The following is a 27,645-nucleotide window of genomic DNA, read 5'->3' as shown; positions in this document are numbered from 1 at the left end:
ATCCCGGGCCGAAAGGTCAGGGACGCGGCCGTAGAGATCTCCGGCTTTCATGACATCCGTTCCGTCTGCGTTGCACGGACCCATCAGGAATCTTTCATCTGCTCACTGACAGAATTGTTTGGGGTTTTTTAAAGCAGGATTTCATTTGACCTGCGTTCATTCACACTCAAATTCACACGCAAATTCGCTTTAGCACGAAGGGGAATTAGTGCACATCTCGGCCCAAACATTAAAAAAACAAGTCTGCGAGTCCAGGTGATTCCAGAAAAGCCTGCTCCAGAGTGGCCACAGGGACAGCGGCACAGCTAGGGCTGGCGTCCCTCGCGGCCCAGGGGTCTCCCAAATAACTACACGAAGAGCAGCACGTGCCGGGGCCTGCGGTAAAAAGGCCCTGCGTCAGCACCCAGCGAGACGCCGTTCGCCGCAGCACCCTTCCGTCACATTTCTCAATGTCAGGGAGCAGCAGACAGGGCACGTACATAGTTACAGATACTCATTGTCAGAGGTTTGCTTTTCAAAATATCGTATCCTTTTCTACGGCATTATGGGTCTGATTCCTATTCATTTTATTCCTGTATTCATGAGGGGGCGAGGACGGCAGGGCGCTTTAAAGGCCAAACAGCGCACGCACAGAGTATTCACTGCTGTTTTCAAGGATAAGAAACCCTTTGTATGCTTTGGTTTGCTCTAAAGTATCAAGGATGCAGAACGAGCTATGAAGCCTGGAATCAGGGTGAGCAGAAGAGGAATGTTAACTGTGGGCCCTTCTAGCAGGGCGTATCTGGAGACAGGCCCCCCCCCTGCTTTTAAAGGATGCACAGACAACATTCTCAAAAAGTGAGAGAAAATATTCTCCAACCGCCACCAAAAATTCAGATGTTGGGGTTACCTGTCCCACAGCACCACCTAGTGGTTTTAAAAGGCAACACGCACCGACACAGACGCCTCCTGGAAGAGTCCTGTCGGACTCCAAGTCCCATCCGCCCCGGCCATGCTGGCCAAGGCTAAGGAACACCATGCAGACTAGGCCATTTTAAAAGTTGCGATTTATTTATTTTTGGGGAAACGTTTTTTCAGGGGACCCTCCGTAGGATAAGGTTGTGCCGAAACTCGCACCGATCTGCGGATAGTTGTTTGGGTGGGGAAGAATTCACCCCACACCAGGGGTGTGATCCCCGAGGGCCGAACTGCACTTCAGAGCAGCTCTCGAGGGCCCACGTGCTGGTAGTGGGCGGAGCTAGATGCAAAAGAGGGAGGAACAAAAAACATAAAACACCAGAATATTTTAGCTTCAAGTTCTAAATGCCAGTACTGAAGCGTTTCAACTTTTGAGAATTGCAAGGGGATTACAAAAATCACTGAATAATTGGGCGGTCAGCGAAAGACCGGATACTAGCCATCAGGACTACTAGCTCAGGGCATTATGCTACCAAGTTACCACGCCTTCATAGAATCATAGAATAGCAGAGTTCGAAGGGGCCTAGAAGGCCATCGAATCCAACCCCCTGCTCATCCAATAAAAATAAAATTTCCATGTTAAGCTCCGGATGGTCTGAAAGCGGCACTTTTAAGCGCCCACTAGTAGAATTTTCTTTTTCCGAACCAAATTGTTTCCGTTCGATTATTGGGACAGGGACACATTTCAGCAATTTCGAGCAGACAGAAAATCAACACAGTGGGCTTTTTAAAGTTTTGTTTACTAAATATATATATAAGTCAGTTAAACATACTAAAATCAGATTGCAATCGATTCAGGGCGCGGGGGGGGGGGGGGAACCACAACAGGAAAATGTTCGATTCAAGGTTTTCGAGAAGGCCCGCATCAAACCCTGGCCAGCGTGGCAAAGGTTGGAAATGCTGGGAATTGTAGTCCAAGAACATCTGGAGGGAGCTAGGTGGGAGAAGACCAATTCAGTCCGACCCCCTGCTCATCACAGGTGCGTCTACAAGGAACTTCTAGTATTGCACTGTTAGTTAGAGGGAAGGCTACTCCTTTGCCGAACAGCTCAAATCAAAGCGGGGCCGCTTCAGGGAGGAAGCGTGCTATTGGGGAGTTTGCCGCGCCCGCCTCATCAGAAAGGCCTGCTTTGGCAAAGCCGCCCATCCCGGCCGTCAGGAAAGCGTCGGTCATGTTCTCAGCTCCGTCGGAGGGCTCTCGACCCCACGCCAGGTAGCCTGGTCGAAAGGAAACGTCATTTTTTTAAAAAAATAAAAAATAAACCCAAAAGAATCTCCAAGGATAAGCACCTCTGAAGGGGTCCAGGCAGCCGAGGGGGGGTGTCTTTAAAAAGAAGAGGGCACTTAAACAATGTCTTTCGGATCTTTATACCTAGAGATGAGAAGACCTGGGAACAGCCACAAAAAAAAATATATAGAAAAAACTACTCGTTCCCTCAGAGATTTGTAGACAATTTGGAAAAAACACGGTACAAAACCCTGGTTATTTTTTTCTGGGTTTTTCTCCCCGTCTTCGCATCTCTAACCAGACTGACCATTTTTTATATTTTGGAAGGTTGCGGTGAGCCGCACGCTAGCCCCAGAGATGCGACGTTTCATCGTACGTACGGAGGCATTATGGAGATTTTCAGGTTTATATGTCGGGCGGGGGGGGGGGGGGGGAACCCGTAAACAGTGAGGCCAGAAGGAAATTCACGGAAGAACGTGACCATCGCATTGTTGACAGGGTGGTTCTGCTGTTAGTTTTATTAGCAGCAGTGACAGGGTGGCAAATTTGGGAGTGCAGGGCCTCTTCACTAGAGCCACACCCCTGCGGAGACCCCAAAAATCCAGCCTACGGCGTCGATCCGTATCGAGAAACCAAACCAGTGAGTCTTTGAGGTGCAACAGGATTCTTTGTTTTTGCTGCGACAGAGCTCACAAAGCTAAACCGGGGGGGGGGGGGGGGAAGAAGAGTGCAGGAGCCGTCAATGCGTGGACAAAAACGTTAAATAAAAATAAATTACTAAAGGAAAGAGAAAAACTTTGCGGACGTAGGAATTTGGGTGCCCGCAGGCGGCTGGCAGGCGAGCAAATCTGGGGATCAATTTTTAGCAGCCCGGGAAGCCGCCCCGGCGATTTCCTCAGTAAGGCCAGGCAGAAATGTTATGGGGCGATTCAAATTCCCGCACGGCCGTTCTCGTTTGCAAGCATCGACCGCGTATGGGGGGGATGGGGACGGGACTCTCACTGAGAGTTACTATACGAGTAGAACCAATCATAGTTTAAAAAGAAAACCGAACGATTCAAATAGGAAGAGACTTTTGTTTCACAACAAACAGGAGGAAAAAGAGCAGCCCCCACAGCCCCCCTGGGGCAAAGATTTTCGTTTCAGCCGAACGGTGCCTTGCTTTCGTTCTAGCAAAGACACAAGACATCCGCGGTTTGGGGATTTGACCCCAGCTCATCCCGCGGGGTTGGATCCCCATTTCCTCTTCATCTCACAAGTCCCGAAATTGACTTAGAGCGAAATTCGCACGCTGCCGAATTTAAAGACCAGTCTTTCAACCTCTCGGCCGGTCGGCACCCCCTCATGCCACCCGGCTTCAAAAGTGCAGCGTCGGGTTCTGCCCAGCTGGCGAGGGGGCGGGGGCGGCGGGAACGCCCTCCAACGATCCTGCGCCCCAACAGTTCAATTGCAGGAGGTTTGGCCAGAGACGAAACAGTCCCAAAGAGCAGAGGAGGCTCACGGGTCCGGTTTGCCTCTACAGCATCGCCCTGAAAAGTTTGCAGAGAAGGTGTACCGGTCATTTCCTAAGGTACAACGGGATGAATAAGCAGCATCTAGCTTTGAGGCACTAGGAAAAGGCGGGGGGGGCGGGTCTGAGGTGTGTGTAGGGCAGTGATGGGGGAGGGAGAGAAAAACCCCAGCTCCTGGGTCACGGGCCAGTTTTTCCGGCTGTTCGGAAGAGTCTTAAAGAAACAGAACAGCAGCTGTGCGTTTCAGACACAGAGGTATGTGGTTGCCAAATTCAGAGAAGGCAGTAGGTCAAGGCGGACTGTTCTTTTGTGTATAAAAAAACCAACACGAAAAAATTGCCACCGCAAGGTATTTGGCATGAAGCAGACAGAGGCAAAGGGGCGCTTTACCGCTGCTGCTTTGACGGCTGTCCCGGTATGCTTCGAACCCTCAGGGAGAGGGTTAAGTTTCCCCTGTCCGATGGGAGAAGCGCGCCTCCGGCCGAGGCCCGCATTTTGAAACAAACGCGGCGCCTCCTGCTTTAAGCGACACGGCGACGCGGAAAGGGCCCGCCGTCGGGCGTGGAACCAGGAAAGTAAAACAGGAGCAAGGTCAGGCTGCCGGAGCGACGTCTTCCCTCGGAGGTCCTCCTCTACGGTCTGGAATTCCCACCCCACCCCTCCGGGGAGCCTCTGTGGGAATCCAGGCGGAGCCGGTAGCGGCGGGGCGGGGCGAGCGAAGGTGTCGTGTCGTTTCTCTGGACCAGGAAGGGGGAAATGAAAAAGGGTCCAAAGTCTTTTCCTTGGAGGGCAGAGGCAGGATTAAGTTCTGTTCTTGGCCCTCCTCTGGGCAGGGGGCTGGGCGTCCCCCGCCCCCGCCGCGGATCTGCGAGGGCCGCAAGATATATTTTTTTTTTGGAAGTGCAACAGTGAAGGAAGCCGAAGGGGGGTTGGGGTTGGAATCCGCCCAGGCTCAATGTTCGTTGTGGCAGTTGATGTTGCTCTCAGAGCGCTCCAGGACGTGCAGCATCTCTTCGATGATGGCCTGGAGTGCCCGGCCCAGCTGCTCCGCGCTGTAAGGCTTGCCCAGGGGGGGCACGTGGACGAAGGCCGACCGGCCGTGGCTCTGGTACAGGGACGTGTAGTAGGTGAAGTCGCAGAGGTATCTGCCAGGAGGAAAGAGGGGGGATTCAGCCGGGGTGGATGGGTGTGTGTGGATGAGAGAAAGGAGGAGAGAGAGAGAGAGAGAGAGAAAGGGGGAGAGAAAGGGAGGAGGGGGAGAGAAAGGGAGAAGGAGGAAAGAGGATGAAAAAGGGAGGGAGAGAAAGAGAGACCAAGGGGAAAGAGGGAAGAAAAGGGGCAGACAGAAAGAGCAGAGGGGGAGACAGAAAGAGAAAGTCAGGGAGAGAGAGAGAAAGGGAGGAGAGAAGGAAACCGCGCCTCTGGCTCCAGGAGGATCCCCACTACGTCTTCAATGGGGAGAGAACACACTCAGGGGCACCATTCACAGGAACACAGGGGATGGCTTGAGGCCTATCTCACCCAGCAGTGCCAACACTGACTGGCAGCCATCCAGGGCTTCAGGCAGGAGTTTTCCCAGCCCTACCTGGAGGCGCCAGGAATCGAACCCGGGACCTCGCGCTCCGTCCCCTCCTTGGCTCCCTCGGCACCTCTTCCCCCGTACCTGCCCGCATCCTTCGATATCGTGACGGCGACGTCCAGCCCCAAGGCGGAGACCCTCTTGCACACGGCGTCCATGTCGATGACGGAGTCAATGCACTCCGGGCCGCCCTCGACGCAGCAGTGCGAGCCCGGGCAGAAGCGGCAGTTGTCCAGGCCCCGGTAGCCCACGTTGTGGCCGCACTTCTCCAGCGTCACCGTCGTGGCCATGCCGGACAGGCCCACGTGAACCACGAGCTGTCAAGGAAAGGAGCCACACGTCAGGTGGGACCGGCGAAGACCAACCCATCTTAAAACAGGGGTCTGGAACCTCTTTTGGCCTGAGGGCCGGAGAAGCCCTTGGGGGCCATATTCCAGGGGTGGGGCGGAGCCGAAAAGACCAGCTGATCTTAGGCTAAACCTCCACCCCCCGGAACGGCACGTCAGGAGAGGCGTTTCCACCCCTTAGAACGGGGGAAAACGCTGACGAAACGCCTGGGGAACCAGCGAATGAACAGCGGGGGCCCAGCCTGGCAGGATTTGGCCCACAGGCCCCGTCTTAAAAGGCCCAGCATGCGCTCAGTGGCCGAAGTGACCACATCGAAGCGTATTCTTTGCCATCTGTGCAAGCTTTGGATAGAGGCCAAATTCACGGTGGTGCCCAAAATGATGCCTGGCGTGGAGAATGTAGAGAGGGAGACATCTCTCTCTCTCTCTCTCTTCTCTCATACTCAAAAGTGGGGTCATCCCACGAAGGTGAACGGTGGGAGATTCGGGACAAAGAAAAGGAAGGACTTCTTCACATAGCACAGAGTTAAACTATGAAACTCACTGCCACAAGATGTGGTGATGGCCTTAAAAGGGGGCTGGATCAATTCCTGGAGGAGAAGGCTATCAAGGGCTACTAGCCCTGATGGTTATGTGCTCCCTCCAGTATCCGAGGCAGTAATCCTGCGTGCACCAGTTGCTGGGGAACATGGGTGGGAGGGTGCTGATGCATTCATGTCCCTCTTTTTGGGTCCCTGGTCGGCAGAGTGTTGGACTAGATGGACCCTCAGTCTGATCCAGCAGGGCTCTTCTGAGGTCCTTAAAACGCTGGTAGGCACCTTTAATGCCCCCAATGGATCGGGCCCAGAATATCCAACAGATCACCTGCGTACACGTACAACCTACCTGGGCCGCCATGTTCAAAGGCCCTTCTCTGGGTAACGCCCACCCCGCCTAGTGAGTTGCAGAGACGGGGGCTTTTCTGTAGCGGCCCCCACGTTGTAGTCCTCTCGGTGCAAGGTGAAAAGCGATTTATTTCCCCAGACATTTCACATTTGTAAAGATCTTTTAGTACTATTGAATCAACGTTTGCAATATTGCCGGTCTAATTTCAGTTTTATGCCGCAATTGGTTTTGCTCCGACTTCTTCCTGCCCCGGGGGCTGATGGGAGTGAAGTCCGACACGTCTGGAATCCACCAGCCAGGGGAAGGGAGGGGATGGGGTAAAGATCCAAACACAGGTTAGGTTCAGGTGTACGCGTGCGTGGGTTACGCGGGTAGACGTAGACCTGGTTCACACATAATGCTAGCCCATAGCTTATTTAACTCATGGTTTGTTGTCCTATGCAGAGTTTGTTCTGGCAGACGATGAAAGAAACCGTGGTTTGTTTTCTCAATCCCTGGGTTGTTTATTTCCCTCCTCTTTTACTTGCTTCTGCCCTGTACCTCAAATGTCCATGTAGAATAACGGGTTGGTTTTAGCCACTCTCGCCCATCACTTCTGCAGCCTGGCAAAACATTTCTGGGTCTAGACATAACAACAACCCACGGTTTATACAAGCCACACTTCACAATCCCACACTGAACCCCGGCTTCTCTTTCTAGGTCGTTTGTGCCAAATGAACCAGAGTTTGCCACCTCACAGCCAACCAGACTTCAACAACCCATGGTTTAAACAAACCAGAAACAAACCACGACTCCTCTTTCTGGCTTGTTCGCGGTAAACAAACCATGGCTTATCACACATAACCCGGAATTCAATGACCCATGGGTTAAATAAATCATGGGTTTGCGTTACGTGCAAACCAGGTCGTAGTTACCGGGCGGCCGTTATACACACCCACCCAAGCAGCAATGTTTACACGGGTCGGTCTTTAAAACTCTCGGCATTACACACACGCACAACTGCTAGATGTGTTATTCTAGTCTTGCCTTCCCCAACCTGGTGCTCTCCAGATGTGCTGGGTAGGCTTTTCGTGCCTCAGCCCCACCGGATCCGGCACCGGCTCAGGTGGCCTTTTTACTCACTCACTTGTGGGCTGTGTTCCTTCCACAAGGCAGGGATCAGTCTCTGCACGGCCTGGTACTCCACCGGGATTTCGTAGACGTGTAGATCCACGTCATCTCCGAGGCCAATTTTCTCCAGCTCCTGAAAAGGGGAGGAGGAAGGACCCCAAATAGCCGAGGGGAGAAGAGAGCAGGGACACGGAAATATCACCCCAATTGCCAACATCCAGCACTTCAGAACATTCACTCGGCTCCAAATAAACTCATGGCTTGGGACCACAACACCTGACGGAACACCTCTCCCGACATGAACCTACCCGCTCACTGTGCTCAACATCTAAGGTCCTCTTCCGAGTGCCTACTCCGAGGGACGCTCGGAGGACAGCAACAAGGGAGAGGGCCTTTTCGGTGGTGCCCCCCCCCCCGACTGTGGAATGACCTCCCCGATGAGGCTCGCCGGGCGTCAACACTGTTGTCTTTCAGGCGCCAGGTCAAGACTTTTCTCTTCTCCCAGGCATTTAACAGCATTTAACAACACTAAGTTTGTTTTTAACGGCCCCCAGAACTGTTGCTTTTAAATGGATACTGTTGTTTTTATACTGTTGCTTTTATGTTTCTGATGATTTTTAAATTTTGTATGCTTTTTCATGTTTGCTGTTGTAAACTTTTGTAAACCGCCCAGAGAGCTTCGGCTATGGGGCGGGATATAAATGTAATAAATAAATAAATAAACTCAACTAGGGAACACCCAGATTTATAGACTGCCCTCCGCTAAGATATCCGCAAAGGTAAACGACGTGTCATGAACGGCATCTCCGCTCACGGATCTACGCCTGGGGTTGAGGGCGCAGAAGGTAAAAGGCGCTTCTGTCTATCGCCACGTACCGGACGCCGAAACAGACAGGAGGGGCTTGCGCTCCTGTGGGGTCTGCGGACGCACCTGAACGGGCCGGCGTTAGACACAGGGTTCGAATCCAGCGATTCGTTTGCCTATTTAATTCATTTATGAAAACAGTGCCCCGCCTTTCATGACACAGCGACACCCCCCGGGGGCAACTCCACAACGCACAACGCACAGGAAGTGGGAAGTCTCAAAATATCTCACCAGTCATCCATTTATCTTAAAGCTCTTTCTTTTAAAAAAAGAAAGCATAACGCCGACAGAGGGTCCCTCCAGATGTTGCAGAATCACAACTCCCATCATGCCCAACCACCCGCCAATGGGAATCGGAGTCCAAAACATCCATAACGGCGCGTTATGTTAAACGCTTCACGGGCTGCCGGCCCTTTCGTTCTTCCTTACTCGATGGTATGCATGATAGGCCCTGATCCACCCCGTGCAAAGAGGGTCCTGAGAACCAGAGTGACGTTGAGCGTTGGACTGGGAAGGCCCCGGGTTTGAGTCACTTGGCCATGCACACTGGGTGACTTAAGGCCTGTCGCCGACTCTCGGCCTAACCTTCCTCGCAGGGTTGTTGTGGGGTCTAAAACTGGAGAGGATGAGGAGGACCGTGGAGGCCATCTTGGACTCCTCGGAAGAGAAGACACGGTTTAAATTTAAGCAACAACCAACCTTCCCCTCCCGGCTTGCATTCTGGAATCCAAACCCCCATCTCCCTAGGCCTCCACTGAGGCCTATCGAGGGGTTGCTGTTTTTCCAAGCCCTGCGCACGGTTACTTGAGAGTAACTAAGAGGGCGTCCGCTGCACGCCGCGGATTTAACAGACCATATCGTCCGCCGCTTATATAAAATGTTTTCTGGCCTGTTCAGCAGGCGTTGGACCTGTGGATGATTAAATCCATCTGTGCCGGGGCCTGGGGGTTAGGGAAGTCAGACAAGGACAGAAAAAAAACGACACCCGGCCACCCGCCATCTTTGCAGCCCTAACCCTCACGGTGAGCTCCGGGTGCCCCAGAGACGGACGGCTTCCTCTGGTGTGGTTTGCATTATGTATGGAAATCTGGAAGAAACCGGGGGGGGGGGGCGGGGAGAGGGGGGGGAACCTTCATGCTCGCTTGCATGCAAAGAGGCCAGCTGAGACGGACGCCTTTTGTAAGCGCCGACCGAAAATTCACAAAGAGGATTCTCGCATGGCAGGGCACAGTGGCGCGAGGCGGGTGCTGGGGGTGGTGGGGGGAGACCCCAGACACCCTCCCCAAACTCTCAGCATGCCGGAGAAGAGTGAAGGCTGTTCTTTCCTGGAAGGAAAGAGATGGAGAAATCGCTTCGAGCGGCCATCGCCTCCGGAGGCCAGTTCGCCGCTCCGGAGCGGCGCAAAAGCGAAGCCGTTTGTGTGAAAAGTGCTTAAAATCGAGGCCTCGTTACGCATCCCCTGGCCAAGGGCGCTCCAAATGTGGCAGACTCCAATCCCCATAATCCCCAGCCGGCACAACCCCCCTTCTGACGGGCTGAGGCAGCCACTCGGTAGAGTTTCGTTCCCCGCCCAGAAACGGGGCGATTCCGTCTGTGGTTTAGAACGGAGACAAAGAACCCCTTTGCGGGTTTCTTTTCGGAGACTCGCTCCGGGGGGGGCACATTTTGGGGTAGGCGGGGCCCGAAGCAAAAGGGGGCAGGGCCAAAAGGAAACGCAATGAAGGGGAAATTCTCCAAATCCCAGCATAGTGTATCTTAAATCTCTGCCTGCCAGCAACAACGCCTTAGGCATGGCATTCCTGCCTTTTAGAATGGGGGCGGGGGGAGGCTATCGGGGGACCGCACGGAGCTGGATTGGGGCCCCGGTCCAAGGGCTCAACGACCCCCGGCGCGGCTCCGGCTTCAAACACCCTTGACGTCCGCCCCACCCCGAATCTCAACTGCATTTTGCGTCCCAACTTCACAGGGCCGTAAAACGTTCTGGAGAGGTCGTGCGATTCTCGTTTCCAGGGGGGGGGCTTTCGCTGCCCGGGTTCGCACAAGCCCTGTGGTGTCTGACACCTGCTTCTGCCGGCAAAGAGCGTCTGTCTTCGCTGCATTTTTCCAGACAAGAGGCGGCGGGTGGAAGGGGGGGCCAAGGGGGGAACAGACCAGAGAAGCAGGCCTTGTCTTCGTCTCAGCAGATGGTCAACTCCTGAGGGAACGTCAGCCCTCTTTTTTTTCCGCCCTTGTTTTCGGCAGCCGGGGGGCGCCCCGAAGCAAACAGAAGTGCTGCATCGGCAGGACTGCAGCAGGTTTTATATTATTACTATTATTATTATTATTAAAGCAGTTTTTCTCGACGGCGGGATCTCAAGTCACGAACCCAAGTTTCTGGTCCAGCCTTCCTAAAATTTGGTTCATCGGGGGAGGATTTAAAAAGCCGTCACACTCAAAAGGAAGACCGGGGCAGGAGAGGAATTCCGATGTGTCTCCAAGCCTGCGTTCGGAAGAGCAGCTGCCCCGAAAAGGGGGGGCGCCTCCCCTCCGGTCTCTCCCCTGCCAAGGTGGGGCCCTCCGCAGTATTCGCCCAGGAGGGGAGGAAAATACAGAACACGTGTTTCCCGCAAGGGTGTTTTTTTAAGGGAAGGTATCAAGTTAAACCAGCGGGCCTTTTTCCAACAAGGGGAAAACAACTTTGGAAGAGTTTAAGGCCAGGCCAGGCACGCAGAGCGGGAGAGAAGCCGAGCGCGCACGGCTGTCTGGATTGCAACCCCCACTATCCCCAGCCAGCCGAGGTCAACGCTGGCTGGGAATACCGGGCGGCGGAAGGCCGGGGAACATGGCTGACGTGCTCCAACAGCACGGGGACATCGATGAGCCATGAGCTGGGCGTAAGGTGGCAGTCCTCCCTTTGAAGGCGTCCTCTATTTGATGGGCTATCCGGTCGAAGTTTGTTTTGAAGTCAAAGAACCAGAAGGAAGGAGGGAGCAGCCCGCCATTCGCAGCAGCCGGACCACGGACCGAGCAGGGCAGAGGCCGGCCACCTGGTCCGCCTTCTCCTCTTGGGTCAGACCTCTCGCCTTCCTATTTAAAATCCCAGCCCTCCTCTCGCAATCTGCAGGTCACGCAAATAGGCGCCCTCCCATTTTGAGGAGGCGCGCCCTCGTTTTTGCAGAGGACACGGCCACGCTCGCCAGAGGGCGTACGAGAGGACGGCGTCCTCCGACGTTCACGGTGGCGGATGGATCTCTCGGCCGCTGACTTTTTAGAAAAGGAGGAGGGAAATTCTTGCAGGAGGGCATGAGCTTGTGAGGGCTGCTAGCCAGGCTGGTTTTAAGGATCCTCCCGGTGCGGCAGCAGTCTATCTGTAGATACCTGTTGCTGGAGAAGCAGAGAAAAAGAGCACTACTTTCCTTTATGCCCTCCTTGTATGCATCAGGTCGTTCAGAGGAGGGCAACGAGGACGATCAGGGATCTGGAAACAAAGCCCTGTGAGGAGAGACTGAAAGAACTGGGCAGGTTTAGCCTGGAGAAGAGAAGATGGAGGGGAGACATGACAGCACTCTTCAAATACTTGAAAGGTTGTCACACAGAGGAGGGCCAGGATCTCTTCTCGATCCTCCCAGAGTGCAGGACACGGAATAACGGGCTCAAGTGACAGGAAGCCAGATTCCGTCTGGACATCAGGAAAAACTTCCTGGCTGTTAGAGCAGTATGAGAAAACATCAGGAAAAATGTCCTAACTGTTAGAGCAGTATGACAATGGAACCAGTTTCCTAGGGAGGTTGTGGGCTCTCCCATACTGGAGGCCTTCAAGAGGCAGCTGGACAAGCATCTGTCAGGGATGCTTTAGGGTGGATTCCTGCATCGAGCAGGGAGTTGGACTGGATGGCTTTGTAGGCCCCTTCCAATTCTACTATTCTAAGATTCTGTAACTGCTTCTGGACACAGAATTCTGAGCCGGTTTGAACTCCTGGCAGGATACTTCTTAATCATTTCAATAGCCATATGAGTTCTCCACAACCCGCTTTTTCTTCCCATGTCTCTTCCTTTTGACCGGGGAGGAGGAGCTAGAAAACGGACACCGAATTATCGTTTCAATACGGTGGAAAATGTATTGAAAAGGCAGTTTTAATCATGATTTTTTTAAAAAAATCAAGAAATGAGGAAAGGCGCACAGAAAAGGACTGGGGGGGGGGATTGGGGAGGCTCCTAAACAGCGTAGAAGAGACAGAGAAGAAGCAGTAAAATGCGGGAAACAAAACAGCGATAAATCACAAGCCACGGCCGCCGCGCCGCAGGAGACGGTGGGCCTGAGCGGTGCAGCGTTATTGATCCATGTCTGAAGCGGCTGGATTCATTAGCAAAGGCAGGGGCTTGAGGGACGCATTCAGGCTGCCCGCGTTACACCAGGGGAGGAAACGGACCGGGGAGGCCCATGACACGTGAGGCACAGTGCCCAGACCCCACTTAGCTGGGGGGAAGCGACTGATTTGCAGGCGGAAGGCCCAAGTCAGATCCCCAGGAAAGGGGCTCGCCCTGCCCGTCAGAGCAGGCCAGACTGGGCTGAGCGGACCGGGAACCTTCCCTTGCGAAGACAGCTTGCTCCAGCACTGCTGTGATTCAGCAAACGTCCCGGGTTCAAACTCCTGGCATTTCGGGTCGAGGGACGCAGACCGCTCGACCTGAGAAGAGACCTTACCGGGTGAGACGGGCTAAAGATTTCATGGAGTATAAAGGGAACTTCATACATGTAAGAAGAGGATACGTGTCTGTCTGTCCGGTCCAGAGCACCACACCCATGAACCCTAGGCACTTGGCACGTGTACTAAGGGGTGTGCACCTCAGGGTTATTTTTGCTGTTAAGCCACATTAAGTTTAGCTAATTTAAATGCTTGCAGTAACATATCCGGCCACTAGATGGTAGACCTCCCTAACCGGCACATAACTTTGCCAACTGTTTGAAGTCGGGATATTAGTAGGGTTAGGGTTATAAGAACATAAGAACTGCTATGCTGGATCAGACCAAGTCAGCTGTGGGATGCACCAAAACTGAGTGATGGTCCCAAGATCGGATACACACACCGCTTCAGCACTGCCACAGGACTGCCTAAATTCCGTGTTTTATGTAAAATTATTTGGGGGCTACCTTTAAGGGCAAGACCCCCTCGCTTCCCCACCCTTTCGGCTTCTGCGGTCCCACCAGACTGTGCCCACCCCCTATAAATCTCGCTTTCTCAGCCATGAGGACTACAGACTCCCTTCTTCCATAGCAAATAAAAACCAGGCTTCGTAGGGAATAGAATTCTATTCCCTCACCTGCTCTCCCACTATGTTTCATGGAGGCACAGCACGCGGACGGCACTGCTGCTTATGATAATCCCAGAAGGACAGGAAGGGAAGATATTAGTGGAGGAGGAAAGACAGTGTGGTGTAGTGGTTAAGACTCTTGGACTGGGACGAGCCGGGTTCAAGTCCTCACTCAGCCATGAAGCTCACAGGGCAACTTTGGGCCAGTCCCGGACTCTCTGCCTAACCTACCTCACAGGGTTGTCATGAGGATAACATGGAGAGTGACAGGAGGATCATGGGAGAAACCTTGGGCTCCTGGGAGGAAAACCTCAAAAGTTCTTTTTTAAAAACGGTTCGTTCTCAGACGGGGAAAAGAAATGAGTTAACACAGAAATGCGCAAGGCGGGTTTTTAAAAAAGTAGGGAAGTAAAGTTTGCTTTACGTTTTGAAAAGGAAAGCAAAATAAATAAAACACCCACTTTCTACAACAAGCAACAAACAATTATTCTTTTTTAAACCAAGCACAGAGATGCCGTTCAGGGGTTTTTTTTGGGGGGGGGACCAAATCCTTACCCCCAAACTTATTATCAGCCGCCTTGTGTACCTGACAAATAGAGGGGGGGGGGGACCGAACGCGTGTGACCGGTTCCCTGACCCCACCACAATAGCCCGCTTTGTGAGTCTCTAATATCCTTATCTGCTTTGTCTAGACGCCCCGACAGCGATTGTCCGCGCGGATGTCGGGACGCGCTCTGACCTCACTCCTCGACCGCCTCCGGGGCGGGGGGAGCAGCGGAGGGGGGAGTCATCGGGACAGGAGCCAATTAACTTCACAGTCTAGAGGGCACACCTGGGCCTCCGCCGACCTGCTGGAACTTCGCTTTCCCAAAACGCAAGCGGGTTTCGGCCGCGGCACGGAGGAGCAGCCGGACCGCAGCGCGCATTTGCGCTTTTGCAAAAAAGAATGGCGAGGGCGTGCGTGCGCTGCTTTGAGAAGAGGTAAAATTCGACGCGAAGCCGCATTTCGAAGGCGAAGCGAAGACGCTTGAGGAAATATTTCCGCAGCCTCTTCCACCCTCCAAAGCGAGTAATTTTGCTAAGGCAGCCTCCTCCAACTGGGAACGGCTACATGAAGGCGTCCGCTTTGTCTAAAATTAAGCCGGACTCCCCACCCCACCCCGGCCCCGAAGTTGCCATGATCCCTTGCAAGTCGGGACACTCCTAGGACAGGGTATTTATCCAACCGAGAAGAAATCCTCAAATGACAGAAAGGAATGGGGGGAAAGGGTGGTGTCGTTTTCTCCTCTCCCCTTCCTCGAAAGCTTTAGGATGCTGGATAATGCCCGAGATGTAATAAACCAAGAGTCCACTTAGTCGGCCACTGACTGAGCGGGGTGGGAGGCAGCATCGGCAAAGATTGTTTAATTGATTTTTCCATCTATTAAAATGCAGATCACACCGTCTGGGACTCCGGAATCTCAGACACAGGCCTTTGTGTCCAGTCAGCTCCATGAAGTCCTGTCTGAGGCACTCACAATGCTTCACCCGCACATGTTCAAAAGCAGCCTGTCCCTTTTTCTCCTCGTCTGGGCCTCTCCGGAGTGGAACGGAGCGGAGGCGAAAGCAAATCTCTGTAACTTACATGCACGCACACACATACACACACACACACAGGCTGCTCAGACAAAACTTGACTGGGCTGAGACCAGAGATTTTAACAGCCAAAGCTGTCCCGTTTTAATTCAAACCGAAAACCAAAGGCGAACGTGTGAAGGACACGATCCGACACACGTTGACTCACAAGGAAGTCCTGCTGCGTTCAACGGCCCGGCTCCCAGGAAAGAGTGTAGACGACTGGAGCCTTAGGCAGCCAATGAGATTCTAAAGATAAAACTTGAGGGATTAAGAAGCAAATCCCCATTAAATATATATCTATTTTTATAGATATAAAAGTGCTACCAAAATCACGGATGGGGAGAGCGGGCACTGCCTTTGAAGAATTCCTGCTTCTCTCCCACTCAAGGAGAAAAGCACTAACACAGTCTTCCTCAACCCTCAAGACTGACTATAATTCCCATAATCCCCCAGCCAGGCCCTCAAGGTGTTGGACTACAATTCCCATAACACACACACACACACACACACACACACACACAGCCAGGGTTATGGGGATTGCAGCCCAACACTGGAGGGCACACCCAGTTGCGGGAAGGCTGCGTGAAAAGGTAAGAATATTTCTGAATGAGAAGGAAGTGACACAGCCGGGTCCCAGTATCCTGGTTACGACAGGGGACAGCCAGGTGCCCCAGACAGCCTACAAGCAGGGTGTAATGTCCCTCGCCACCCAACTGTTACTTGAAGGTAGGCTCCCTCTGACCTTAGAGGTTCCACCTCCTTGCTGTAGACAAGATCACCTGTCCTCCATAGCTTTGCTTTCTCCACCCTTTTACAGGCGTTTAGGAGAGTACCCACTTTGTGGCAAAGGTCCACCAGCTCATTCGAGCGGAGAGGAATGTAAGAAGAGCCCTGTTGGATCAGACCAAGGGCCCATCCAGTCCAGCGCTCTGTTCACACAGGGGCCGCCCAGCTGTTGACCAGGGAACAACAAAGCAGGACACGGTGCAACAGCACCCTCCCACTCATGTTCCCCAGCAACCGGTGCACACAGGCTTGCCTCTGATCCTGAAGGGAGCACAGAGCCATGAGGACTAGTAGCCATTGATGGCCGTCATCTCCTCCTCCAGGAATTTATCCAACCCCCTTTTAAAGCCATCCAAATCAGTTACCAACACTACTATTCTATGATTCTAACCCCCCACATTGAATTTGACCCCTTTTCACTGCTGCTCTGTGCTGAGTCGACATCTTCAGGGATTGGAGGCCAAGATCTTTTCGTTAATTTACAAGCCGTCCTTCAGGAACAGGTCTCATAACATACAAATGTGAGGTGTATACACACACACACACACACACACACACACATATTAAAAAAGAACACAGCTGAATTTCAGATCTTTCTTAGTCGACAGGAAAGGAAGGACAGTGAGGAAGAGCTACCTGCTTCTTCTAAAATGGTCCGAGCCGTGAAAGGGGCACACGGGGGCCACCTCAGAGAGCTTCGGCTATTGGGGGGTATAAAAATGCAATAAATAAAGCAATAGAAAGGCATTTGCTTTTTCCTTCTCCGGAAATTTAGGCAGGTTTTAAATGAAGTTATTTAGAGACATGTGTTGGTTTTAAGGTTCCCATCCTCAACACGCTTCCTGAAGAGCGAAGCGACACAGAACTTAGAGAGACGGATTTCGGAGAAAACGCGTTTTAGGACTGTGCTGCCGGACGTCTTCAAAAGCAGTGGAAAAAATCCTGGCAGCATCACCAGGTGGGCAAGCAAAATGTTACGGAGCTCAAGGTCCAAATCGACGGGCAAATCCAGAGGGGGGCGGTCAGACTCCAACTCCCACCGTCCCCGACCACAGACCACGCCAGCGGATGGGTGTTGGAGTCCAAAGACACACAACCACACCCGCTGGCTTACAAGATCCACACAATGAGAAGTAAAGCGCTTTTTCCCTGTTTAAAAGAACGCTCTCACCTGTCAGCGACAAGGTTGAGATCTGAAATGTCAATTTAACAGCCCCCTCCCTGGCCAAAAAAAACCCCTTTGCTGGGTGGCCCACTTTCCTCTTCCTGCAGGAGAGCTCACCGTAAGTCAATCTGCCGCTTTGACGGCTTTTTAATCGAAAAAGGCGGTGTATAAGCGAGGCATTTTGGGCTACAACACCCCTTATCCCGGACCGTTGGCCTTGCTAGCAGAAGCTGACAAGTCACAAAGATCTGAAGGACACCAAAGACGGGTCCCTTCCCTTCCCAGCTGTTCTGTGATGGTTGCACGGACTAACTAACCCAGATGCAACTTGATTTCCCCCCCCCCCCAACCTCCAGGCCGTGGGCCCTTGTCAAACGCAGCCTAGCTGCCTTTCAGGAAGGGCCGAGGAGACGCACAGCCACCCAGACGTCTGGCTGGCGGTCCATTAGTCGGTTGCAATTGATTACGGCTGGGGGGGTTAATTTAAAAGCATTTGAGGGAAGTATTCCCAGAGCGCCAGAGTCGGAACGGGAAGCTGGCTTACAACCAGGCTAGGTTAAAAATAATAAAAAGAAGCACTCTTAGTTTGGCCGGTCAGCTGTGCTGAAAAGGAATCCTTCCATTCAGTGCTAGGTTGGTGCTGTAATTCTCTTTCTCGGCTTTCACTTTTAAAAAACCCCTCAAAGTTTCTAGTCCTTATGAATGTTAAAAAAAAAAAAGAATTCAGATCCCCCAAGCTTCTCTGCTTTATAAGACTCCCAGTCCCCATGGTGGCAGAATTATTCAGGAGAAGCCTGCCTGGGATCTCAGGAAATGGAAGAATAACGAAAGGGAATCATGTAATCTTGTCCTCCGTACGAAGACTAGCTTCCGTCCATCGCTTACAGCTTTAAGTCAGCGATTCGTAAATGACATTTTTTAAAAAAACAAGAATAAAAGGGCAGAATCGGGGCAAAGTTGTTGAGTTGGGAAAATGGCAAACGGGTTATGGTTTATTTTGGTACTTTGGCACAGAATGTCTTGGGGGTGGGAGATGCACAGAAATACACCTGGCCCCTTTGAGCGCGTGAGGCAGAAGGGGAGAAAAAAAGCCGCAGGCACGGAAAGAAAAAACAGTCTTTCCTTCCCAGGAAAAAGATCCTCAAGTTTCAAAGGGAAACCGGGACAAATTTTGAAAGCAGGCAACTTCCTGTAGTCACAGGTCAGGAACGGATGACACCAGTCATCCAGAAAGCGACACTCTTGTGCGGGTTTTGGGGGTGAGGACTTATTATATGGAGGAACTTTGGGTCAGGTGGGAATTGCCCCTAAAGTGCTTCAAGGACGCAGTGCTGGCTCCAGGTGTTTTTTTGGGGGGGGGGGATGGAAAACACCACCACCCCGCAAGTGGACTTCCCTGAATGGGTCTATCTTCTCAACCCCCAGTTTCACCAGCTGCTCACGTCCTCTTCTGCTGCCTCACCACGGCTGCCACTTGGTTGCTGGACAGTCAGAGGCGCAGAGAGCCAGGAGGCCGCGGCGTCTGCTCCTTCCCACCGTCAATGGCGTCTGCAGGCGTATTTGGACTACAGCTTCCATCATCCCCAGCCGGGTTGCCTGCTTTATTATTATTATTATTATTATTTATTTATATAGCACCATCAATGTACATGGTCCGCGACAGCCAGAAGCTGCCACCCAACCACCGACTTTGCTTCCTAACCACATTTCCGGTCCCCTTCCGAAGAAGACGGGCCGCAGGGAGGCAGGAGACCAGCCTTTCGTTTTGGAGCAACCCCGGAGCAGCCATAAAAAATCCTTGAAGGTGGGGACGAGGGCCCTACGGGGTCCCATATTGTCTGCCCCTGCGCTAAGAACTGATCGGTCAGCAAATTATTTCTGTATAAATGTATTTATTTTAATACAAGGACTTCTGGAAAAATTGCAGAGGGCATCTGACACGGGGGGGGGGGTTTAACCCTAAGATGATGCCCACAGGAAGGAGCGTGGCCTGATCTGAAAGGAAGAGGAAGTGCATTTTTTCCCCTTTATCATGTGAGGATACTGATACGATCAATCGGCTAAGATTGTCTAAACTGGCTGCAGGGGCCCTAACTATAAACCCATATGAATCTTTCCCAGATAAAAACTTTCCAATCCGCAAATAGCCGTGTTCATGTCTGCGGCCCAAAAAAGGAAAAACAAAGACAAGACAATTTTTTTCTCGTGGTCGCCTGGCGCGGCATCCCGATTCACCCCAGGCGACTGAGCTAAGTAGCCATGGACCAAGCCCTAGTTTGAAACGTGACCAATCAAGCGTGAGTGGGGTGGCCACACAAGCAGAGGGAGCTGGAGACGTGGGCCAAAGGGAATTTTGTGGAGAGGAAGAGGAGTTATTAGAACACAACAGCGTGTTTCGCACACGACGCTCGAGAAGGTGTGTCATTTACCTGAACCGCTATCCAACTGGCGTTGACGGAATGTTCCCCGAACGGACCAAACCCTGGAACGACAGAAGCAGAATTTCACAAGGGTGGCACCGGGTGTATTGGTTCATATGAAATATTTCTAAACTGGAGGCTTATGACAATAAAATAGACCAGCCTGCCCTAACCCAGCGACCTCCAGACGTTTTGGACTACAACTCCCATCCACCCCAGGGCCAATCACCAGGGACGATTGGAGCTATAGTCCGAAACATCCGGAGGACACCAGGCCAAGCGAAAGTGCCTTCGCCCCCAACGTGAGAAGGACTCCAGTGCAAATTCATCTACAAGAACACACAAACACGGGGGTCTCCTCATGAGAGGAAGGTTACATTAGCGGCCAGAAGCTGTTCGTAGGAAGTTGACGCACCGATTTAGCTAAAAAACCCAAAAACTTGGAGCTTCCAGATTTTGGGCTGTTTATGAACCTGATTTTGCAACATCCATCAGTCAACTCATAGAATTCAGAAATAACTAGGACGTCCCAAAAACAATCCCGGAGAGTTCCAGCTAAGGAAGAGTTTTACATAGCAGGCAAGGCAGGGTGGAAAAGCGACTTCTCTCAGCCTGAGATTGCGGGAATCTGCTGCCAGCCAGAGCAAGCACTACTGGGCCCGGTTTCAGGCAGCTTCTGACCCAAGTCAGCTCAAAGTGACTTGAGGTGGCGGGAAAAAGCCTTCCAGTACTCTTGTACTGAGCCAGGCGCTTGGGCCATCTAGCCCTGTATCGTTGGCACTGACCGGCAGCCGTAGCTCTTCAGGCAGGTTTTCTTCCCAGCCCTACCTGTAGAAGCCGGGAATCGAAGCCGGGACCGTCAGCAAGCCAAGCAACGGTTCAACCACTGAGCTGCGGCCCGCCCCCGCAGCATTCTTCACCTTCGGCTACATGAACGGGGACTGACTGGAGTCAAAATACCACACAACCAGAGAGCACCGGGTTCAGGAAGGCAGGTATGAAAGGTATTTCGGTCCTTTATTTTGGCGGAAGAGCTAAATACATCCCCAACTACCAACCGAGGAAGAGGCAACAGCCTCAAAAATGGGTTGAACCAATAAGCTACCCGCTCTACACAATCCTACACAAAGCACCGCCGGGTGCTACAGGACTTACTCCAAAGTAAGTGTGCGGATTGAGGCCACCCCTGTGCAACTCTGAGGCCTCCTATTGCACATTCGGTGCCTTCCGGCCTTTCCTGCTTTGGGATCAATCCCCACCTGAGAAGGGAGTGTTTATTCGCATTCCTCACAGGGCACGATGCATTTGGTTTGCGTGTGTGTGAATCCCAGTTCGGCTTCAAAACAACTCTGCAGAGTAGGAAAATTTGAGAGAAAGAGAGAGACTGACTCCCTGCAAGTTTCATACCTTGGGGCCATGCTTCCTAAAAAGACACCTCCTCCTACACACCTATCCAGACCGCACGGTCTTCTTTGGATGGTTACTAAAGTGAGCAGGGTCTTCTCAGCGGTGGCACCCTGGCTGTGCAACACCCTCCCCAGAGAGGGCCACCTACGTTTTGGTCTTTTCGGCACCAGGTGAACACCTTTTTATTTTCCATTCTCCTTTATTTTAACCATTTCCAGGGATCTAGAAAGATGTTGATATTTCTGGAGTTGCAACAGCCGTGGGAACATTTCTTGCTGGCTATTGATTCTCTGCTTCTCTTTCATGCTACACATAGGTGTAATTGTTTAAACTTCTTGTGCAACTTGTTTTACTTTTAGGGTTCACTGTTCAGGAAGTTCTCATTACAGGGAAGCCTAAACATATAGTACAGGAATGCACAACCTCACGCAGTAGGGCGAAATTCAGCCCTCCTGCGGTCCTAGAAATGGCCACGTCTCCTCCTTCCCCTATTCCCCAAATCGGAATTCGGTTTGGGGGCCAAAAAAAGGTTCAATAGTCCTTAAACAGTAAGTGAAGTAAATAAGTAAAAAAGTTTGAAGGCAAATCTACCAGGTCTCAAATCCTCCACTCTTTCCTTGATACCAGGTTTTACTCCACAAACATTTCCTTGGACAAAGATTACGAAAGAAAATGCTTAAGACACAAAGGTTACGGCAGCGTCCCACCGAAAAACACCCGCGTTAAGTCCTTGGCTCTCTAATGAGTAACTTTCTGTTAACTAGCAAGCCGTAGTTGCAATTGTGGAATAAAGACATCTCAGGTTTTGTACCCTGACTAGAGGTTAAGCAGTTCAAAACACGCGAGACGCCAGATTTCTCATTAATGTGCTACTGTGGTTTGCCCTTTTGTCCCAGGGGTGTGGAGCGAACCATTATTATTATTATTATTATTATTATTATTATTATTTATTTATTTATATAGCACCATCAATGTACATGGTGCTGTACAGAGTAAAACAGTAAATAGCAAGACTCTGCTGCATAGGCTTACAATCTAATAAAATCATAGTAAAACAATAAGGAGGGGAAGAGAATGCAAACAGGCACAGGGTAGGGTAAGCAGGCACAGAGTAGGGTAAAACTAACAGTATAAAGTCTGCACAACATCAAGTTTTAAAAGCTTTAGGAAAAAGAAAAGTTTTTAGTTGAGCTTTAAAAGCTGCGATTGAACTTGTAGTTCTCAAATGTTCTGGAAGAGCGTTCCAGGCGTAAGGGGCAGCAGAAGAAAATGGACGGAGCCGAGCAAGGGAAGTAGAGGCCCTTGGGCAGGCGAGAAACATGGCATCAGAGGAGCGAAGAGCACGAGCGGGGCAATAGTGTGAGATGAGAGAGGAGAGATAGGAAGGAGCTAGACCGTGAAAAGCTTTGAAGGTTAACAGGAGAAGTTTATATTGACCAATGACCATTTAACTCAGCCTAGGAGAAATTATTATTAGAGCCCATAAATGATCTCATCAATGCTTCCGTTAGTCTGTCGAAGACCTGAAAGAGAGAGCAAGGGAAAAAAGAGCCAGCATTTCTTCAGTGAACCACCACAAAAAGCGGCCTGGTTGCCTAGATGTTTGTTCTTATGCGCCATAGGTGAGCAGCTTTTACAAGGTTGGTGCACCTGCACAAATAGGGCAGCAGGGTTCTACTGACATGCAAAACCTGCTAAGCTCCTTTGTGTTTTGCTACCAGACACCAACACCTCACTTTCCACTTTATTAAATTTAAGGGAAGTTAACCAGTTAATCGGGATTTTGGTACCTTAAGGGGAAAGGGATACCAGCTGGTAAGAAGAGCACAGATTTCCAAGGGTGGAACTCCCAGGGGAAAAAAGCAAGAAACATTTAGGCATGGGTGAGGAGACAAATTGAGCATAGGAATTTATTTATCTGTTGCATTTTTATACCACCCAACAGCCGAAGCTCTCTGGGCGGTTTAGTGTGGAATGCCATCCACGCTAAACTTCAGCCCTGTATACATGTCTGCAAAACTTCCACATCTTTTGCTAGCTTGCCCAGAGATATTTCTTGCAAACCTTCGTTGTCCAGAAGAAAAGCACAAGCAACTTTGTCAAACTTTCGGGGCTGGACAACTTGTTACTTCCCCACAAGCAACCAGCGATGGATAAGCCAAGGGGGATCTGTTCAAACAGATCCAAGATTTCAATTCCTTTTTCGCCTAAAGGACGTTTCACAAGTCCTTGCCTTCGCTTTAAGAAAAACACACACCAAAGAATAATTCCCTGGGTGGAATTTCGGGAGTGGAAATCCTACAGGTGCCTGCTACATAGCTGAGACGCCCGAGAAAGGGGGGGGGGAGTCCTTTGTGTTCCCTTCTGTTTCTTGCCCAAAAAGGGCTGCTGCCATCAGATAAGAACTCTATAGAGTATTTCGGAGTCTCTCTGGGCGCTCTGTTACCAGCGGCCTCCAAGGCTAATTAGCAGGGAGCCAGCTGCTCTCAGCTGCCAGATTTTTATGGGATTATCTCGACACCGAGATCAGCTATGCGCCTGAGCACACGTTACACTCGGTGCGCCTCCCCGGCACGGGCAAATGCCAACAACGACAGTCTGAAGAGGAAGCTCTTGCCAGGAGAATAATGTGCTTTTACAAGGAAGGAGTCAGAGTGTGCTGGCAGAAGCTGCACTCCACAGGTGTGCAGAAACTAACTGTTCCAGAACATACCTGCAGAAGCACGAAAGAGAGGCAGCACTTGTGGGAACAAATGCTCAACAGCACACAAATGCACAAAAACGGATTACAGCCAAGACAGTGGGGTAGGAGGACTTAATATAATGTGTGAACATGAAAGAAATTATAACAGGATAGAGACATATATAACATCACCTCACAGCTGCTTAAAAAAAAAAACCAAAAAAACTCACCACCCCTGAAGCTTTCTGGAAACTTGCCTGGGATTTGAGTCAATCCACCTTGGAGGACAGTCACAGATGTTTGGGGGAAGAGAAACGATTTAAGCATTGCCCCACCGTTTCTCCTCCGGCACAAGCTTATTAGTGGTGTAATTACGGAGAGGTTCTGAGGTTGCTGCGGTGGAACAGGTGCAAAATCCAGAGTCCTGCTAAAGTCTGATCTCGCTCAGCATTCAAATGCCAAATACACAAACCAGTTTTTGCACTTTACTCTGTCACGTATATACGTATACTGATGTTATAAGTATAGGATGTTATATATGTCTCTATCCTGTTATAATTTCCTCCGTGCTCACACATTATATTAAGTCCTTTCGCCCCACTGTCTTGGCAGTGGCCAGTTTTGGTGCAGTTTTTGCACTGTTTAGTATTTTTTCGTCCACAGAATGAACAAATGTTGCAGACTGCCAGGGATCTCCTGTTTCAGCCTCGGTAGTGTGGCACCCACGCCTGGCACCTCTTCCCCTGCCACGAGCTAACGGCATTCCTCAAGTTCCAATTAAGGCCACACCAGTGGCACGACTCAAAAAGGATAAGAAAACCTCAAGAGCAATCACCATTTCCCTGCAAGGCAAATGCCGCAGCTCCCGGGGCTGCATCGACTCAGGGTATCCCAGAACTTTAGCATGTACAACGGAGGGAAAAGAGACTCAAGGGCCTCTTGTCTGACTTCAGGTTTTCCAGCTGCCATCAGACTTTCGGCAGAGAACAGAAGGAGGCCCCAGAAAGCTAGGGAAGGGGGGGTTGTCGGCGGAGAAGCCAACCTCCCCGCCCCCTCTCCCACAAACTCTATGGAGATCCCACACCTTCAACGCAGACGCCACGCTCCCAAATTCAAGGGACTTTCCCAGGAAGACAAGTTGCCTTCCTTTTAGAAAACAAAGCGAACTCTAACCGAGTTTAGACATGTAAAATCCCACCCCGATGTGCTACTGACACAAATAGCACCATGCCGCTGGAACACCTCTTTTATATCACCAGATTACCCCCAAGGGGTCAACACAAGAGCTACTGCCAACCCCAAAACTCACACACCTACGAACACCATCCACACGCTGAGCGCAGCAGCTTAGACCCACGTTGACCAGGTACCCCTGGAGCCAAACACACAACAAAACACAATGCCCCACTTTCCCATAGACTCTTGCAAGAAGTCCTGGTAAGAAATAACAAGGGGTTAAGATAAGAAAAGGCACAGGAGAAGGAGAGGAACTTGGGAGTTATTTGGGGGCAAACCAGAGGCCGGGGCTGCCCTTCGGCTGGAACAGGCTACTGGGGCATTGGTGCAAGAAATAAAGTGATAGCAGAAAGAGACAAATGAGTGAGAGAAATTGAAAGAAAAGGGAAGAAATATGGGATGGGGGTGGGTGGAGGAGAGGAATATTCGCGGAAGCAAGTAATAGGGTGGAGCATGTTAAGGAATGGGAAAGTTATTCGAAAGTAGCGTTAGGTCAAACAGAGTTTACAAGCAGGGCTCTGTTGGGCGGGGCTGTTCCCATTATTTAAAATAACGGGGGAAGATAGATGGATATATGAGAAATATACAGAAAAGAAGGGAGAAAGACTCAAAACTGAAAGGTTTAAAGTGTGTGTGAAGGGGGGGTGTTAAAAGGACGAATTGATGGGGGGGTTAACTAGTATACATGAAGTTTTACTGGGGGGAGGAAGAATGGGGTATTATTTGGGGTGGGGCTATCTGACCATTTCATGCCCCCCCCCAAAAAAAATTTAAAATAAAGAGAGCTGTATTTTGAAATGGGGGGACCAAAAGGAGGGGGGAACTATTGCGGGGGGGTTGCGGGACCCGGGGGGGAGTTTTGAGAGGGGGACAAAGTTCCACACTTAAATGCTTCCCCCCTTTTCTCGGACCCCCCCTTTTTTTTTGCCTCCCCTTCTCCACGTCAGGCCTTCCTCTCCTCCGCCTCCTCCTCTTCCTCGGCCGCCGCCCTTACCCGTCACCACCACGGGCCGCCGGGTCTTCTCCATGGTTCTTCCTTCCTCGCCTCCCTCCTGCCCGACCAACTTGAGGCGACTGACTGAGCCAGCGAGCGAGCGGCGCCCCCGCCCCCTTCAGGGCCCAAGCCCCGCCTACTGGGCGGGGCGAAGGAGGCCGCGTGACCGCGCCCAAGCCCCGCCCCCCTTGGAGCCGAAAGGAGGGATGAACCATAGAGAGTGGAAGGCCTAGAGCGACACAATTTTTTAAGGGCGCGCTCTCCCCGAACCATAGAGAGGGCGTGGAAAGAGAGGCCCTTCCACAGGCAGGCGCCTCTATGCTCCTCTCCCTCTCATGGCTCTCAATCAGAGAGCTATAAATGTAATAAAATAAATAAAATAAACAAATAATAAATAAATAAGATATTTATTTATTTATTTATTTTATTACATTTATATACCGCCCCACAGCCGAAGCTCTCTGGGCGGTTTACAACAATTAAAAATAGTAAACATTAAAAGTTTACAAAAATTTTAAAAACATAAAAACAGTATAAAAACAGTATAAAAACATTTAAAAACAATTCTGGGGTCCATTAAAAACAAACTTAACGTTATTCATTTTATTCATTCCTTCTCAGTATTTTAACACCTAAATTTAAACTTTGCTGTTTTAATTCTATATCAATTTCCGCTGTGTGGTTTTATCCTGGTTGTGCTTTTTATACTGTATTTCGTATTCGGGGGGGTTTAGATCGTTGGGTGTTTTATTACGTTCTTAATGCTTTTAATTTTTGAGAACCGCCCAGAGAGCTTCGGCTATTGGGCAGTATAAAAATGTAATAAATAAATAAATAAAATATTTATTACATTTTTTTATTCTGCCCATCAGCCGAAGCTCTCTGGGCAGTGCACAATTAAAAAACATAAAATATAACAGATATTTATTTATTTCATTTCATTTTCATACCGCCCAATAGCCAAAGGAATGAATTAACAAACATACAAGGGTTCAAAGGCAAGATGTTGCTGGACTCCAACTCCCACCAGCCCCAGACAGTTGTGATGAATGCTGGGGACTGTAAACCCAAGACACCCGGAGAGTTTCCAGGTTGGAGAAGGCTGGCTGCTGGTCACGCTGCATGGGGTTGATGGGAGTTGGAGTCCAACAACATCTGGAAGGCTTATAACGCTCCTCACTCCTGGTGCAGGTCGTGCGCTCTTCCTACCCACAGAGATGGGGCAACAGGATAGGATTTATTTATTTACAATATTTATATACTGCTCCCCACTGAAAATTTCTAGGATGAATATTATTTATTAGGTACGAGTATTTGTAAACTGCTTCCATCTACAGATTTTGAAGCGGTGTACAGAAACACCCAGAGAGCTTCGGCTATGGGGCGGTATATAAATGTAATAAATAAATAAATAAACCATGAAAGATGTACAAAACAACGCATAGAATATATTTACTCACGCATAGGATGCTAGGCTAAGCTACACAGGGAAGTCTTTTCTAAAAAGAAAGTGTTCACACATACATAATCTCAGAGAGATTATTCCACATTAGTCGGCGCACG

The 27,645-nt window shown here is 50.8% G+C and overlaps 1 protein-coding gene across 3 annotated transcripts; it reads right to left on the bottom strand.

Moving 5' to 3' along the window:
• Window positions 1-1,681: 1,681 nt before the first annotated feature.
• Window positions 1,682-26,176, bottom strand: PGPEP1 (pyroglutamyl-peptidase I). 3 transcript variants are annotated; one of them, XM_063146976.1, is made up of 5 exons: window positions 26,083-26,176; window positions 19,772-19,824; window positions 7,634-7,750; window positions 5,360-5,592; window positions 1,682-4,841 (listed from the first exon to the last, which is right to left on the bottom strand). In XM_063146976.1, the coding sequence occupies exons 1-5, from the start codon at window positions 26,114-26,116 to the stop codon at window positions 4,649-4,651; spliced, it is 630 nt and encodes a 209-aa protein (XP_063003046.1). In that variant the 5' UTR covers window positions 26,117-26,176; the 3' UTR covers window positions 1,682-4,648. The 3 variants fall into 3 exon arrangements, with proteins under 3 accessions (XP_063003046.1, XP_063003048.1, XP_063003047.1); XM_063146978.1 differs by lacking the exons at window positions 19,772-19,824; window positions 26,083-26,176 and having other exon boundaries at window positions 7,630-7,709; XM_063146977.1 differs by lacking the exons at window positions 7,634-7,750; window positions 19,772-19,824; window positions 26,083-26,176 and adding an exon at window positions 6,508-7,075.
• Window positions 26,177-27,645: the final 1,469 nt, after the last annotated feature.

Source organism: Elgaria multicarinata, chromosome 23 (assembly GCF_023053635.1).
Source record: "Elgaria multicarinata webbii isolate HBS135686 ecotype San Diego chromosome 23, rElgMul1.1.pri, whole genome shotgun sequence".
In the NCBI taxonomy this organism is placed as follows: Eukaryota; Metazoa; Chordata; class Lepidosauria; order Squamata; family Anguidae; genus Elgaria; species Elgaria multicarinata.
This window is presented reverse-complemented; position numbering and strand designations above follow the sequence as displayed.

Excerpts from the sequence above, each read along its gene's own strand:
- PGPEP1 (XM_063146976.1), bottom strand. The coding sequence starts at position 26,116 with ATGGAGAAGACCCGGCGGCCCGTGGTGGTGACGG. Across the intron at positions 5,593-7,633 it reads GGAAGGAACACAGCCCACAA|CTCGTGGTTCACGTGGGCCT; the intron begins GTGAGTGAGTAA and ends TTTCCTTGACAG. Across the intron at positions 4,842-5,359 it reads ATATCGAAGGATGCGGGCAG|ATACCTCTGCGACTTCACCT; the intron begins GTACGGGGGAAG and ends TCCTCCTGGCAG.